Source organism: Pelodiscus sinensis, chromosome 19 (assembly GCF_052426305.1).
Source record: "Pelodiscus sinensis isolate ZL-2025 chromosome 19, ASM5242630v1, whole genome shotgun sequence".
Lineage (NCBI taxonomy): Eukaryota > Metazoa > Chordata > Testudines > Trionychidae > Pelodiscus > Pelodiscus sinensis.
In genome coordinates, this window is record NC_143070.1 from 33,127,920 (window position 1) to 33,144,205 (window position 16,286).

The 16,286-nt window shown below is 57.4% G+C and overlaps 1 protein-coding gene across 2 annotated transcripts; it reads left to right on the forward strand.

The window, feature by feature from the left end:
- The first annotated feature begins 69 nt into the window (after window positions 1–69).
- On the forward strand, window positions 70–16,197 carry LOC149523094 (E3 ubiquitin-protein ligase TRIM39-like). 2 transcript variants are annotated; one of them, XR_016347390.1, is made up of 7 exons: window positions 70–3,375; window positions 5,414–5,509; window positions 7,839–8,069; window positions 9,386–9,408; window positions 9,506–9,609; window positions 11,332–11,968; window positions 12,395–16,197. XR_016347390.1 is itself a non-coding variant. In XM_089771367.1 (6 exons), the coding sequence occupies exons 1-6, from the start codon at window positions 2,959–2,961 to the stop codon at window positions 11,889–11,891; spliced, it is 1,431 nt and encodes a 476-aa protein (XP_089627493.1). In that variant the 5' UTR covers window positions 70–2,958; the 3' UTR covers window positions 11,892–12,037. The 2 variants fall into 2 exon arrangements, 1 of the variants encoding a protein (XP_089627493.1); XM_089771367.1 differs by lacking the exon at window positions 12,395–16,197 and having other exon boundaries at window positions 11,332–12,037.
- Window positions 16,198–16,286: the final 89 nt, after the last annotated feature.

The following is a 16,286-nucleotide window of genomic DNA, read 5'->3' on the forward strand; positions in this document are numbered from 1 at the left end:
ATGGGACCCCCTGGCTGGAAGGAGCCCAGGCTGCCTTTCCCCCCTGGCCTGGGTTTGCTCCACCCCAGCATAGAGTGAAACTGCTACGAAACGCGGCCAGACAGCGGGTGGGGTTTGCTGCCCTCACCTTGCCCATCCCCTGCCCCGAGGCTAGCAGAGGGTGCTGGATGGCGGAGGGAGAAGGGGACTTTCACTCCTGTCAGAGTCAAACACGACAGAAAAAGTGTCTTCTAATTTAGAACCTGTCCTCGTTGTAACCAGGCGTCGGCCCAACAACTTTTCCTTTATGTTTCACCAGCTGTTTATTAAAAATCTCGTTTTAGAAATGGAGGGAGCGGCCTTCATTCTTCCCTCACGTCCATATGGACACGTGAGGTGCTGACATGTGTGTACATCCTTGAACTGCGGCACTTCAAGCAAGCCAAAACATTTCTCCGAACCCAATCAATGACGACTGTTCCATGACAATGTCCACATGTCATAACCCGCGCAGACACACACACACGCGGCTGCTCCCTCGCTCTCTTGCCTTGACCAGCTCTCTCTAGAACGTAGGGCTCATATGCCCCATACCGTGCTGCACCTTCGAACATTCAGGCTGTGTCTACACTGGGCCACTTATTCCGGAAAATAAGCCGCTTTTCCGGAATAAGTTGCCAGCTGTCTACACTGGCCCCTTGAATTTCCGGAAAAGCACTGACGATCTACTGTAAAATTGTCAGTGTTTTTCCGGAAAAACTATGCTGCTCCTGTTCGGGCAAAAGTCCTTTTCCGGAAAACCTGTTCCGGATAAGGACCAATGTAGACAGCACAGTAGTCTTTTCCGCAAAAAAGCCCCGATTGCTAAAATGACGATCAGGGCTTTTTTGCGGAAAAGCGCGTCTAGATTGGTCACGGACGCTTTTCCGGAAAAAGTGCTTTTGTGGAAAAGCATCCTGCCTTCACAGCCTCCTGCAGCAAGGAGTTCCACAGGTTGACCACCCGCTGTGTGAAGAAGAACGTTCTTTTATTCGTTTTAAACCTGCTCCCCATTCCTTTCATTCTGAGCAGGCTGGGGCAGGGGGAGCAAGGTCCCTGGCACAGGGGCAGAGCCAGGCTGGTTTGCAGGGGGCTGGGGTGGCCGCATCCCGCAGCAGTGGGAGCCCCTCTCCAGCCCGGCCCGGTCCTTGCCTGGGGGGGGCGCGTGCCCCCCACCTGCAGGCTGCACTGTGGGGTGGGAGCTTGTTTTCCGGCGTCCCGCTGAGGCGCTGTCGGGAACCGCGGGGCCGGCGGAGACGGACCCATGGAAAAGCCACGAGCCCCAGACACACACGCTCCGGCCTTAAGCCAGCTGCTGCGCTGGGGGTCCATGACCCGCCCCCTGCAGCGCAAGTCCCGCCCCTCCGCCAGCCCCCTCCTGCCCCCACAGCGAGCAAGCGGCAGAGCCGCCTCCCCTGGGCCCCGCCCCTGCAGCCGTTGGAACCCCCCAGGGTGCGGGGGAAGATAGACCCCCCCACAGCTGGAGCCCGCGGGCTGTAGAGGGGGGGGCAGGGATGCTCCCCCCGGGCCCTCCACCGTGGCTCCATCCGGGGGGGGGTCTGTCCATAGGAATGGGGAGGCTGAGGGAACAACTCCCCCCCCTTGGTCTGATATGGGGGGGCACCCAAAGCAGGGTCATAGCCCCCGTCAGGAGGAGCCAGAGCGACTCTGATAACTGGGGGGCAAGGCTGGAGGGGCGGGAAAAGGGCAGAATCTGAGGGGGGGGCGGATCAGAATGGAGTGAATCACTGGGGTGTGCTGCCCCCCCCACCTAGGGAGCAGGGAGTTCTGGGGTGCCCCATAGTCACAGGGGTGGACCCAGGAGGTTCCAGGGCAGTTGGGGGAACAGCGGCCGGGTTGCCCCAGAGGGGGCAGCTGGGAAGGGCAAATTGCAGCTGAGTCTTGGTGGGGGCAGCCACCCCCAGGGGCCATTGGGCCTGAGCTTGTGGGGAACGGGAGGGTCTGTGTGGCCACTGGGTCTTGCCCAGGGAAATGGGGCAACGAAGCAGAAAGCAGGGTGGCCCTTATCACCCCCATCCTCCACCCCCCCTGGGGCAGTAAACAGCCCGTTGGGGGGGCCAGCCCGGCCTTAGCGGCTGGGAGACACTGGTCCCCAAATGGGTCGTGGTGAGTCACGTGCCTCAGCAGCACCCCGCTTGTATTGGTGCAACGGGGACCCGAATTTGATGGTGAAACACGAGGGCTGTGTCCACACTGCACCTCTTTTCCGGAAAAGGGAGGCAGATGAGACACATCGTTATTGTCAATGAAGCAGGGATTTCAATCTTCCCCGCTTCATTTGCATAAACATGGCGGCTGCTTTTTCCCGGCTCGGGGCTTTGCCGGAGAAAAGCGCCAGTCTAGACGGGGATGGTTCGGAAAATCAAGCCTTTTCCGGAAGATCCCTTATTCCTGAGTTTAAGAGGTTTTCCTCCCCAGTCCCCCCTCGCTGTACGGGACACGGTCCTTCAGCTCCCGCCTACGCCTATAAACAGGAGCAGCGCCGGCTTCTGGGCGCCTTAAACCCCTGGCCCTGTAGCATCTGAGAGACTAGCAAAAAATCTGGAGAGTGTCATGCGCTTCCGTGGCACAGCCCACTGCCTCAGCCGGCAAACCCGGAGCAGTGAGCGGAGCCCACGAAAGCTCGTTGTTGTTGAAGTTTCTTTTAGTTACAGACTAACCCGGCTCCCCCTGAGACTTTTAACCGGGCGAGGTTCTGTGCGTCTGTACCTGCCTGGGAGTTTTCTTAGGTAGCTTGGGGCATGTCTGGGGCTCTGGGGCTTTTTTTCTTTCTTCATTTCCGTCCGGCGAGTGTGATTGGCTCCCGCTTGTGCAATCTGCTTAGAAAAAAAAAAAAAAAGAAAGCAGCTTGAACAGGCTACGCTGCTTCCTCCGATCGGGAAACGAAACCAACCGGCAGGGCAGGGTTGCGGAGGGGCCATGGCTGCCGGGGACCTGGCCGGGAGCTTCCAGGAGGAGGTGACGTGTCCCATCTGCCTGGAGTATTTCACTGACCCGGTGACGATTGAGTGTGGGCACAACTTCTGCCGGGCCTGCCTCAGCCAGTGCTGGGGGGAGTCGGAGCCCAACTTCTCCTGCCCCCAGTGCAGAGAGACCGTCCCGCAGAGACACCTGCGGCCCAGCTACCAGCTGGGGAACCTGGTGGAGCTGGTGAAACGCCTGCGGCTCCCGGCGGGGCCAGCGCCCGAGGGGCAGCCAGGGTGTGAGAAGCACCAGGAGGCCCTGAAGCTCTTTTGTGAGGAGGATCAAGCCCCCATCTGCGTGATCTGCAGAGAGTCCCGGGCGCACCAAGCGCACAAGGTGTTGCCCATCGAGGAGGCTGGCCAGGAGTGCAAGGTAGGGACCAGGCTCTGCAGGGCGGGTCCTGGGGCTTGGCGCACACTGCGGTGTTAGGGCGACATGGCCAGCTCACGTCAACCTAATATTATCCGTGCTGACTCTACAGCCAGGGCTGTTCCCAAGGGGGCATGAGATCTAGGGCACCCCCCGCCCCCCAGCTGCACCCTCCCTCTGCTCCCCCCGCCCCAATCCCAACTCCTGCTCTGCCCCATTGTCCCCTTACATGAGCCAGGTGTCACTCGCTGGTCTGATGTGGGGCAATAGCAGGGGGTCGGCCCCCATTCCCGCTCTCCCTATGGTGGTGGGATCTAAAGCGGCCCAGCAGCCTGCTCGGCCCTGCCGCCCTCTCGCAGCCGGGAAGTGAAGAAAGCGGGGCCCGGGTCGCTCTGCTACCGCCGTGACGCTGGGCTCCGCCCTCTGAAAGACCACGGCGCGGCAGAGTCGGAGCAGGGACGCCCTCAGCGTCCCGGGTGCAGCAGCCTCTGTCCCCGGCGGGCCTGAGAGTGCAGGGGCAGGAGCCAGCAGGGAGCGCCCGCGTCGTCCGGTTAACTGGCCAAGCGTTCGGTTAACTGAACATTTGACTGGTTAATGGGGGTTTTACAGCCCTCGCTCGGCACGGTGCCGCGCTGGGCGAATGCATCACAGGCTCCCTATGGGGACGAGAACGCCGGGTTACGTAAGAACATAAGAACGGCCGTTCTGGGTCAGACCAAAGGTCCATCTAGCCCAGTAGCCTGTCTGCCCACAGTGGCCAGCACCAGGTGCCCCAGAGGGGGCGGACCGAAGACAACGATCAAGCGATTTGTCTCCTGCCACCCCTCTCCAGCCTCTGACAAACAGAGGCCAGGGACACCATTTTATCCCCTGGCTAATAGCCTTTTATGGACCTAACCTCCATGAAATGATCTAGCTTCTCTTTAAACTCTGGTCTAGTCCTAGCCTTCACAGCCTCCTCTGGCGAGGAGTTCCACAGGTTGACTACACGCTGTGTGAAGAAGAACTTTCTTTTATTAGTTCTAAACCTGCTCCCGATTAATTTCATTTGGTGTCCTCTAGTTCTTCTATTTAGGGAACTAATCAATAACTTCTCTTTATCGGCCCTCTCCACACCACTCCTGATTTTATAGACCTCTATCCTATCTCCCCTCAGTCTCCTCTTTTCTAAACTGAAAAGTCCCAGTCGCTTTAACCTCTCCTCATATGGGACCCGTTCCAAACCCCGAATCATTTCAGTTGCCCTTTTCGGAACCCTTTCCAAGGCCAAAATATCTTTTTGGAGGTGAGGAGACCACATCTGGACACAGTATTCCAGATGTGGGCGTCCCATAGTTTTATACAGGGGCAGGAAGATATTCTGGGTCACAGCCCTGGTACAATTACAGGTCTCTGTTCCCCCAGACCTGGGCTCCCTTGGTCGTCGCCGGTCTCCAGCCACGTCACAGCGCCGCCCTGCACGGGTAACGAGGCTGCAGTGGTGTGAGGCCTTTGTTGTGAGGGAGGCCCATAGAGCCTGGGGCGCGGCCCAGCGATCTTCCTGCCTCAGCGTCCGTGGCCAATCTAGACGCGCTTTTCGGCAAAAAAAACCCCGATTGCCATTTTCGCCATCGGGGCTTTTTTGCGGAAAACTCTTCTGTGCTGTCTACACTGGCCCTTTTGCGCAAAAGTCTTTCGGAAAAAGACTTTTGCCCAAACGGAAGCAGCATAGTATTTCCGGAAAAGCGCTGATGATTTTACAGGAGATCGTCAGTGCTTTTCCGGAAATTCAAGCCGCCAGTGTAGACAGCTGGCAAGTTTTTCCGGAAAATTGCTGATTTTCCGGAAAAACTGGCCAGTCTAAACACAGCCCCTGAGTGGCTGAGCCTCTGCTCGGATCCGGGCATCTGTGCTCCCAGGGTGCCTTTGGGGCTGGCAGAGCCGAGCGGCTGCCTCCTTCCAGGCCGGGTCCCTGCGTGTGTATGGAAGTCCGGTGTGTTCTGTGTTTGCCGCCTGCCGGACAGGCAGATAACGGCTGTTTGTCGCCCACGATTCCCTGCAGGAGAAACTCCAGGAGGCCTTGGGCCCACTCAGGGAGCAGCTGGAGGACGCCCTGGCGCTGAGAACTGAAGAGGAGGAGAAAACCACAACGTGGCAGGTGGGTATCTGGGTTAATCTCCCTGGCTGCATCTACACTGCAGGCTTCTTTCAGAAGAGCCTTTTTTCGGAAGAGGTCGTCCAAAAAAACGTCTTCTGAAAGAGAGCGTCTGCACACAAAAGCACATCGAAAACGCGATCTGCTTTTTCGAAAGAGAAGGTCCAGACTGAATGGACGCTCTCTCGTGTGTCAGCTGTGATCGCTATGGGCGGAGTGGCCACCAGGGCTTTTTCCTCTTTCCTCTCTTCGGAAAGAACGCCCTCTTCCCCGTCCGCACGCGCCTTTTTGTGAAAGAGCTCTTTTGAAAAAGGCTTCTTGCTCGTAGAATGAGGATTACCAGTGCTGGGGAAACCCCTCTGTTTGGTCGATTTAATTTAGAAAGTCTGCGATTGCGGCGTGGATGTAACTGGAGGGGTTTTTTTTTCGGAAAAATGGCCGTTTTTCAAAAAAATCTCTCTGCAGCGTAGACATAGTCTCTGAGCCCTTTCCCCGGCAGCGCTCCCAGGCATGAAGTAGCGGAAAGCTCCAGGATGAGGCTATGAACTTGCTCTGGTAAATCAAAACTAGCTGGGGTATGTCTGCACATGGAGCACTCGGCACCCCACAGCAGCGGGGACACCCTATGAGCGAGCAGAGCTAGGGGCAGGTCAGAGTAAAGCCAGGCAGAGCTCGGCCACTTCACAGCCTCTGCTGCCACATGGCCATCTCATCCCGGTCACCTTCTGCTGCTCCTGTGACTGTCCCAATGAGACGTACAGGGTATGTCTAGACTACAGGCTTACGTCCACATATGTATTGTCGACAGAACCTGTCGACAAAACTTACGTCGACATAGAGGGTGTGTCTAGACTACAGGGTTTTGTCGACAAAAGTGGACTTTTGTCGACAAAGCTATACCTGCGTCCACACTGCCTTTGAGTTATGTCGACAAAACTCAGCAGTTTTGTCGACGTATGTAAACCTCATTCGACGAGGAATAACGCCTTTTGTTGACAGAGTTTTGTCGATAGAAGGCGTGATTACATCTACACTGTCCTTTGCGTCCACACTGTTATGTCGATAAAGCAGCTTGCTTTGTCGACAGAACTGAATATGTCTAGACGCTCTTTGTCGACAGAAGTTTTTTTGAAAGATACTGTCGACAAAACTTCTGTCGACAAAACCCTGTAGTCTAGATGTACCCAGAGTGTCTAGACGACATCCAGTTCTGTCGACAAAGTAAGCCGCTTGGTCGACATAACAGTGTGGACGCAAAGGACAGTGTAGATGCAATAACGCCTTCTATCGACAGAACTCTGTCGACAAAAGGCGTTATTCCTCGTCGAATGAGGTTTACATACGTCGACAAAACTACTGAGTTTTGTCGACATAACTCAAAGGCAGTGTGGACGCAGGCCTAGTTTTGTCAACAAAACCCTGTAGTCTAGACACACCCACAGAGGATATAAGACAGGGAATACCTTATGGCCTTTGTATAAAACCATTGGACGCCCACAGCTGGAATCCTGCATGCAGATGTGGTTGGCTCATCCCCAAAAAGATCTCTTGGCACTGGAAGAGGTTCAGAAAAGGGCAACAAAAATGATGAGGGGTTGGGAACGGGTCCCGTATGAAGAGAGCTGAAGAAGACTGTGACTTTTCAGCATAGAAAAGAGGAGACTAAGGGGGGAATGTGATAGAGGTCTATAAATCATGAGTGGTGTGGAGAAAGTGAGTAAGGAATCTACTTGTTCCCATAACATAGGAACTTGGGGTGACCAAACAAAATGAATAGGTAGCAGGTTTAAAACAAAGAAAAGGAAGTTTTTCTTCGTGCAGCACACGGTTAACCTGTGGAACTCCTTGCTGGAGGATGCTGTGAAGAGCAGGACTTTAATAGGGTTTAAAAAAGAACTAGAGCGATTCATGGAGGTTAGGCCCATCAATGGCTATTAGCCAAGATGGGTAGGAATGGTGTCCCAAGCCGTCGATGCTGAACGTGCAGCCCTGGGAGCAGGCTGTCAAGAAAGAGCATCACCCACATCGTGCTGGGACGGGTCGCTGGGGGGCAGAGGGGAGAGTGTCCAGCCCTGTGCCGTCCCCTCCTCCGCCGTACATCTCTCCTTTTCCCTCGATTTCTCCCCTCCCCCCTGTGCCCGTCCCGTGCCACCTGCTGTAAGAGTCTGCAGCTTTACCTAGCACCCTGGACAACCCCGCTACGGGACTGGCCCTGTTCACTGAGCTAAAACCGGCCCTTTCTGGTACGTTTCCCAAACTTCACACTGACCTCACAGCCCCTGTTTTAACTCGGCGCTGGCCTGTGGGTTCCTCTCTCCTTTCCTGTCTCCAGAGGACAGTGCAGGCGAAGCGGGAGACGATTGCGGGTGAATTTAACAAGCTGCACGCGCTGCTGAGGGAGGAGGAGCAGCTGCTTCTGCAGAGGCTGGCGGAGGAAGAGCGGGAGACGCTGCAGCGGCTCCAGGAAAATGTCTCCAAACTCTCCCAGCAAAGCGCCTCCCTGCAGCAGCTGATCGCAGAGATCGAGGGGAAGTGTCAGCAGCCGGTTGCTGAGCTGCTGAAGGTGAGACGGCGTCAAAACTCTGCCCCCAGCCAGAATTTCAGCTCGGATCCATGAGCCTGGATCCCAGGAGTTAGAGAGGGGTGGGTGAAAGGGTCTCTGAGAGCCTGATTCAGCCCGCCAAACGGGGTGATCCGGCCCACGGAGGCCCTGCCGCTACCTCGACCCCAGGCCATTGAGAGCCTTAGAGTGGGAGGAGCATGCAAAGTTTTCCCTGCCTCCCCCACTCCCGCCCTGCAGGGCAGGGTGAAAGAAGCTTTGCGCAGCTCCCCTAGCACTGATTGGCCTGGGAGTGGGGGAGCGTGCGAAGCCTCCTCCTGTGCCGCAAGGAGCATGTGGCACGTTGAAGTGCCGCAAGGAGCATGTGGCGCTCTGAAGTGCCGCAGGGAGCACGTGGCACTCTGAAGTGCCGCGAGGAGCATGTGGCACTTTGAAATGCTGCAAGGTGCACGTGGCGCTCTGAAGTGCCGCAAGGAGCATGTGGCACTTTGAAATGCTGCAAGGTGCACGTGGCACTCTGAAGTGCCGCTAGGAGCACGTGGCGCTCTGAAGTGCCGCAAGGAGCACGTGGCGCTCTGAAGTGCCGCAAGGAGCACGTGGCACTCTGAAGTGCCACAAGGAGCACGTGGCACTCTGAAGTGCCGCAAGGAGCACGTGGCACTCTGAAGTGCCGCAAGGAGCACGTGGCGCTCTGAAGTGCCGCAAGGAGCACGTGGCGCTCTGAAGTGCCGCAAGGAGCACGTGGCGCTCTGAAGTGCCGCAAGGAGCACGTGGCGCTCTGAAGTGCCGCAAGGAGCACGTGGCACTTTGAAGTGCCGCATGCTCCTTGCAGGGCAGGGGGTAGGGCGGAAGGAGTCTTCGTATGCTCCCTTCACCTCCAGGCCAATCAGGGCGTGGATGTGGGGTAACATGTGAAGCCTCTTCCTGCCCTGCCAAGCTGATGGTGCCTAGTGGGAAGCAGGGGAAAATATGGTCTGTGGGTGGGAAGCCCAGAAGCATCCTGGCCCCACCCCTTCCGGTTTAGGCCCCGCCCCTTCGGGAGCAGCCCCCAGATCATTGCCCACGCCTGAGTTAGTCAACTTGTTCTGTGGGCTCCTGACCGACAATATCGGGCCCAGGGCTCCCTCAGTTCCAGACGGTGCCGTTTGGGTGGGAGGAGCATCACGGAGGCCCAGGGGTGCCCTGCGAGATTAGACGTTTGGTGCCGCCCGGAAGGGTGAATCCATTCTCTAGATGAAAGGCTGCTGCCCGGATGGGCAATGGCTCCAGTTTCTGCCCCCGGTGTTCACCCAGAGCATCGATTCTCTTTCTCCTTTCAGGACGTGAAAAGCACGTTGAGCAGGTGCGTGTCCCGTTTTCCCCACCCTCGTATTCCTGGGGGGGCCCTGCGGCGCTGCCGGCACAGGGCAGCTGCTGATGCTGGGACATTTGCTTCCTAGGAGTGAAAACATGAAACTCCAGGAACCAGAAGATGTTTGCACCGACCTGCAGCGCGGGTATAAAATTTGTCTTGATCTGAGGGAAGCTCTGAACAGATTTGCAGGTGAGTAGGAGCCCTCTTCTTGCCCCCATGCCCCCTTCTGCCCCTCTCATCTGCCCCTCCCCTTCCCTCTCCCAGCATCAGCCTGTCCCCTCCGCCCCACTGCCACCTTCCTACCCTTCCCCCGCTCCTCCTGCCCTTTCTCTTCACTGTCTCCCCATTGACCCCCATTAGCCCTGGTGCCTGCCCCTCCCCCTGCCCCATTGCTGCCAGCCCGTCTGCTCCTCCTGTGCCCCCTGCCTTTAACCGCCCCCCTGGTACCTCTCTAGCCCCCTGGCACCCACCCTGCCCCCGCCTTCCCACCCACTGAGGATCAAACCTTCCCTCCCCCCCATCTGCCCTGGCTCCTTCCCCATCCCTGTCCCCCGGCATTTGTCTCTCCCCCACCCTCACCCCTGCTTCCTGCCCCCTCCCCTCACACTCCCTCCACCTTCCCCTTAGTTCTCCCCGGCCTCTGCCCCGGCACCCCTCTAGCCCCTGGGAACAGCCCCTCTGCTCCCTGAGGCCCCTCTCTGCCTTCGCCTCCGTCACAGCCACAGAACTGGCAGGGACCTCGAGAGTCATCGGGTCCCGTCCCCGGCCCTCACGGCAGGGCCCAGCAGTATCCGGAGCAGCCCTGACCGGTGTGTGTCCAACCCGCTCTTCAATAGCCCCAGGGATGGAGACTCCACAACCCCCCCCCCCGGCAACTTATCCCAGTGTCTCACCCCCCGACAGGGGGGAAGTTTTTCCTAATGTCCAACCTCAACCTCCCTGGCTGCAGTTTGAGCCCATTGCTGCTTGTCCTGCCCTCAGAGGCCAAGGGGAACAATTTGTCTCCCTCCTCCTGTGACGCCCTGTTAGATACTTGCAAACCGCTCTCATGTCCCCTCTGTCTGCTCCTTTCCAAACCAGACAAGCCCAATTCCTCCAGCCTCCCCTCCTAGCTCCTGTTCTCTCGACCTTTCATCGTTCTCGTTGCTCTTCTCTGGACCCTCCAATTTCTCCACCTCTCTCCTGAAACGTGGGGCCCAGAACTGGACACAAGACTCCAGCTGAGGCCTGATCAGCGCAGGGCAGAGCGGAAGGACGACTCCTCGTGTCTCGCTCACAGCGCTCCTGGGAATCTGCCCCCCTGGGGCCTGCTCTTCCCTTTGCCCCTCGGCCTGCCTGGGGTCTCCTCCCTGGCCCCCCCTTTGGGTCCTCTGGGCCCCACCCCATCTCTGCCGCACTGGTGCCCACATCTCCTCCCCCCTCTGCCTCCCTAGGGCCTGTCCTTCCCCACACCCCTCTGTCTGCCCCTCTGCTCCCTTCTTCCCCCTCTGCCCCCTGGTGTCCACCCCTCCCTCTGCCCTCCTTGCATCTGCCCCTGCACCCAGCCCCCCAGGGGACTGCCCCCTCCCTCGCCCCTCTGTGGCCTTGTGCCTGCTCCTCTTGCCCCACATTGGCCCTATGGTAGCTCCCTCCTCTCCACCCCTCCCCCTCTGCCCCATCATCTGCCCCTCCCCTTCTCTCTCCCAGCATTACCCCGCCCCTCCCCTGCCCCCACTGACAGCTTCCCACCCCTGCCCCGCTCCTCCTGCCCTTTTCCTGCTCTGTGTCTCCTCACTGGCAGGGGGGCCCTGACCCCCCTCAAACAGTAACCCCCCCCCCCCGCACAGCGATTAACGGGGGGCAGGTTAATTTCCCCCTGACTCCAGGGACCCGCCCCTGCTCCCGGCCCTGACTCTGTGACTCTCTCCCCAGTGGACGTGACGCTGGATCCAGACACGGCTCATCCCAGCCTCGTCCTGTCTGAGGATCGGAAACGTGTGAGACACGGAGACACGCGCCAGGATCTGCCCGACACCCCCGAGAGATTTGACCCTTGTCCCTGTGTGCTGGGCGCCGAGGGGTTCGCGGGCGGGAGGCGTTACTGGGAGGTGGAGGTGGGGGACAAGACAGGCTGGGACCTGGGGGTCTGCAGGGAATCTGTGAGCAGGAAGGGGTGGGTCACACTCTCACCTGAGGATGGATACTGGGTCGTGTGGCTGTGGGACGGGGGATACGAGGCCTGCACCTCCCCCTCCACCCCCCACCCCGTGAGCGCCAGGCCCAGCCGGGTGGGGGTTTTCCTGAACTACGAGGCGGGCGAGGTCTCGTTTTACAATGTGACTGACAGGTCCCATCTCTTCACCTTCACCGGCACCTTCTCCGGGACGCTGCGCCCTTTCTTCAGTCCCTGTGTCAACGCCGGGGGCACCAACGCGGCTCCCCTGACCATCAGCCCAGTGCCGGCCCAGGCGGGAGGGGATCCCTGCCCCTGACAGTGACCCCCCGGCACCAACTGGCCCCTCCCAGCGCTGCTGTTCCTCCCCCCAGAGATGGGAGCCGGTTACTGCAGGTACCTGGATGTTTTGTGCCAACCGGTCGCTGCCCCTTTCCCTTTGCAACTGGAGCCTCCAGTGGAAAACCAGACACCTGGCAGCCCAGCCCAGGCTGGTGAATGGGACCCCCTGGCTGGAAGGAGCCCAGGCTGCCCTTCCCCCCTGGCCTGGGTTTGCTCCACCCCAGCATAGAGTGAAACTGCTACGAAACGTGGCCAGACAGCGGGTGGGGTTTGCTGCCCTCACCTTGCCCCATCCCCTGCCCCAAGGCTAGCAGAGGGTGCTGGATGGCGGAGGGAGAAGGGGACTTTCACTCCTGTCAGAGTCAAACACGACAGAAAAAGTGTCTTCTAATTTAGAACCTGTCGTCGTTGTAAGCAGGCGTCGGCCCAACAACTTTTCCTTTATGTTTCACCAGCTGTTTATTAAAAATCTAGTTTTAGAAATGGAGGGAGCGGCCTTCATTCTTCCCTCATGTCCATATGGACACGTGAGGTGCTGACATGTGTGTACACCCTTGAACTGCGGCACTTCAAGCAAGCCAAAACATTTCTCCGAACCCAATTCATGACGACTGTTCCGTGACAATGTCCACGTGTCATAACCCGCGCAGACACACACACACGCGGCTGCTCCCTCGCTCTCTTGCCTTGACCAGCTCTCTCTAGAACGTAGGGCTCATACGCCCCATACTGCGCTGCGCCTTCAAACATTCAGGCTGTGTCTACACTGGGTCACTTATTCCGGAAAATCAGCCGCTTTTCCGGAATAAGTTGCCAGCTGTCTACACTGGCCCCTTGAATTTCCGGAAAAGCACTGACGATCTACTGTAAAATTGTCAGTGTTTTTCCGGAAAAACTATGCTGCTCCCGTTCGGGCAAAAGTCCTTTTCCGGAAAAACTGTTCCGGAAAAGGGCTAGTGTAGACAGCGAAAATGACGATCAGGGCTTTTTTCCAGAAAAGCGTCCTGCCAATGTAGACGCGCTTTTTCCGGAAATACTTATAACGGAAAACTGTTCCATTTTAAGCATTTCCGGAAAAGGGTGCCAGTGTAGACGTAGCCTCGGAGGTGAAAAAAACCACAGAATGAATTCACCAATCTTATTAGATCCATGCGATTTTGTAACATCCTTTGAACTTCTGGCTGCATTCATTCCTGCGATTTTCAACTGTCTAGCTACAGATCATTGATAATCAAGATAGGGCCTCTCCCTGCCTGCTCCTGCGTCAATTAACACCACTCTGTCCTCAACCTGACATCCTGCCTTCCTCTCCATAGAAATTTCGGCTGCAATATCGTCTTTTAGTTTATTTTTCTATAGAAATATTATTTGCAGCCAGCGCCCACTGATTTCAGAGCAGTGTCGGGCTCTTCATGTCCTTGGTTTTAAAAACCCAACAAATGCAGTTTGGTAAAGAAACAGAGAAGGGATCTTCTTACTGAGTCATCACAAATTAACTTCATTGTATTAAAGACGCTGGCCTATAACAACACACAACATGGAGTTGGGTGAAGCTAGCTTTCTTCCCAGCCATGAATCAATGGAAAAGGTCACATTTGTGTGTCTCATACATTGAAGGGATGTCTGCACAGCAGCGTTATTTCAGAATACCTGACTTCATTTCGAATAGAAGAACTAGAGGACACCAAATGAAATGAATGGGGAGCAGGTTTCAAACTAATAAAAGAAAGTTCTTCACACAGCGGGTAGTCAACCTGTGGAACTCCTCGCCGGAGGAGGCTGTGAAGGCTAGGACTAGAACAGAGTTTAAAGAGAAGCTAGATAATTTCATGGAGGTTAGGTCCATAAAAGGCTATTAGCCAGGGGATAAAATGGTGTCCGTGGCCTCTGTTTGTCAGAGGCTGGAGAGGGATGGCAGGAGACAAAATTGCTTGATCGTTGTCTTCGGTCCACCCCCTCTGGGGCACCTGGTGCTGGCCACTGTGGGCAGACAGGATACTGGGCTAGATGGACCTTTGGTCTGACCCAGTCCGGCCGTTCTCATGTTCTTATGAAATAACAACATGCGCATTGCAACAGCGAGCCGTTATGTGGAAGTAATGCCGTGTTGGAGGGCCGTGTCTCTTGTGGCGGTGGTTTGCTAGGCCTGCGTGGACACCCCGGGCGTTAGAGGGGTGGGATCCGATTTACTGTGCAGTCATGGGCCAGGGTAGGCGCGGCCGAGCTGGTTATTGCGAAGGCCACGAAGAGATTTACGTGTCCTCGGAACACGTGTCCTGCTCTCGAAGGGGTTCTCTACGCTGGTGAGCGACAGTGCTACAAAGTGCTGGGCAGCATTCCCTCTAAGGTGGGCGCCTGTGCAGCCACGCACAGAAAATTCTCCACCCGCCCACCTCCTCCACAGCGGTGAGTGGCGCGTGCTCCGGCAGGCGGGCCCTGCTGTGGCCTCGGGGTGGGGGGTGGCGGGAAACTGAGGGCCTGGTCCAGAGACTGGGGCCTGTATTGAGGCCAGATGGTGGCAGTCTGCTCCGGCCATGTGGTGAGGGGGCCAGGGCCTGCTCTGGCAGCTGGGGCTTGCCTGGCGGGGGGCTAGCGCCTGCTGTGTGGTGGGGGGGCTGCTCCAGTGGGGAGCCAAGGGCTGCCGCATGGCGGGGGGCCAGGGCTTGCTCTGATGGGGGGTAGGGCATGCCACGTGGTGGGGGGTGTTTCTCCAGCAGGGAGCCAGGGCGTGCTGCATAGTGGGGGCTGCTCTTCAGTGCGGGGGGCCAGGGCCTGCTGCAGCCACGTCGTGAGGGGGAGCCAGGGCCCGGGTCCGGTGGCTGGAGGCCTGCGCCGAGACCACGTGTTGCTGGGGGGCAGGAAGAGGCCTGCCCCATGGTGTGAGGCCGGCTCTGCTCCGACAGCAGGGCTGCTTCCAGGCAATCCCCAGGGCTGGAGCCGGGCTGTGGTGCGGCTGCTCCTGAGGCTGCCCCCTCCCCCCTGTACCTCTCTTTCTCCCCTCAGAGCCCCCTGGCCCTCGACCTTCTCTGCCCCAGGTGGGGGCTCACAGCCAGCCCTCCCAAGGGGCAGCCTGGGGCTTGCCGTGCACACAGGCTGCGTAGGGAGCAACACTCCATAGCAGGGAGGAGGGACGCGTCCCACCTTCTCCCCACAAGCTGTGTGTGTGGGGGGGTACTTCCCGGAAGAGTTTTTCGGGAGCCACCGCACTGGTGGGTGCCACGGCGGCATTCACCCACACAAGCGCCCGCGCCTTCATTGCTGGCGCACAAGACAGAACTCCGCTCCTGGCTGGACAATCTTAGGGGGACACTGGTCCCCGTGTAAACGGGCTCCTAGTACGGTGAGCGCCCCCCCCGGTACGGCGATGGTTCACCTGCAGGGCTGGGAGAGCTCTCTGCCGCGGCCACGCTCACGTGCTGTCGTGGTGGCGCTTTTCAAACGCCGAAGGCCACGGCGACACGAGGAAACGATTGTGAAACGCCAACGTTCCATTTCAGAACTCCTGCTTCCACACATTCAAATTAGCGGATCCTTCCTACGGGAAACTCTCCACGTTCGCCCCAGGCAGGCTCCGGTCATGTGAACGTACAGCCTGGACGTAGAGCCCTAAGCAGCGCTGGGGAGTAATTAGTCTGAATTACCCTGGGGAGTCGTTATTTCGAAATAGCAGCACCAGCGCATCCACATCGTCGGTATTTTGAAATAACCATTTTGAAATTAGCATTAGTCCTTGAGGAAAGCAGGAGTATCGATTTCAAAAGAAGTGGCCGCGTGGAGACTCCGCTTATTAATTCCACCGAAGGGAGGTGATTTAAAAAATACACGAGGGCTGTGTCGACACGGGCACGATCTTGTGCAAAAGCAGCTGCTCTTGTGCAAAAACTCGCTCCCTGTCTACACTGGTTGCGTGTTCTTGCGCAAGCAAACTGACGTTCTTAATGTGTGAAATCAGGGCTTTTTGCACCAGAACTCTGATGCTCCCGCTCAGGAAGACGCCCTTTTATGCAACTGTTCTTGAGCAAGAGGCCAATATAGACAGGCAACATGAATTTTTTTGCGCAAGAAAGCCCGATGGTTAAAATGGCCATCGGAGCTTTCTTGCGCAAGACAGCGTCTACACTGGCACGGATGCTCTTGCGCAAAGGCATATGCCAGTGTAGACGCTCTCTTCTGGAAGAGTTTTTGCACAAGAACTCTTCCACAAAAAAGTTCTTGCACAAGAAGCTGCCAGTGTAGACGTAGCCAAGGGCGTTAGATCAAGGCTAAATGTTGTAATTCTGGGGGAAGAAAAGTCTGCAATTCCCTTAGGGATTGGCTGAACAAGAAGTAGGATGTAATGATTTTGTAAGCTTGACATTTCTACATTGTTTTA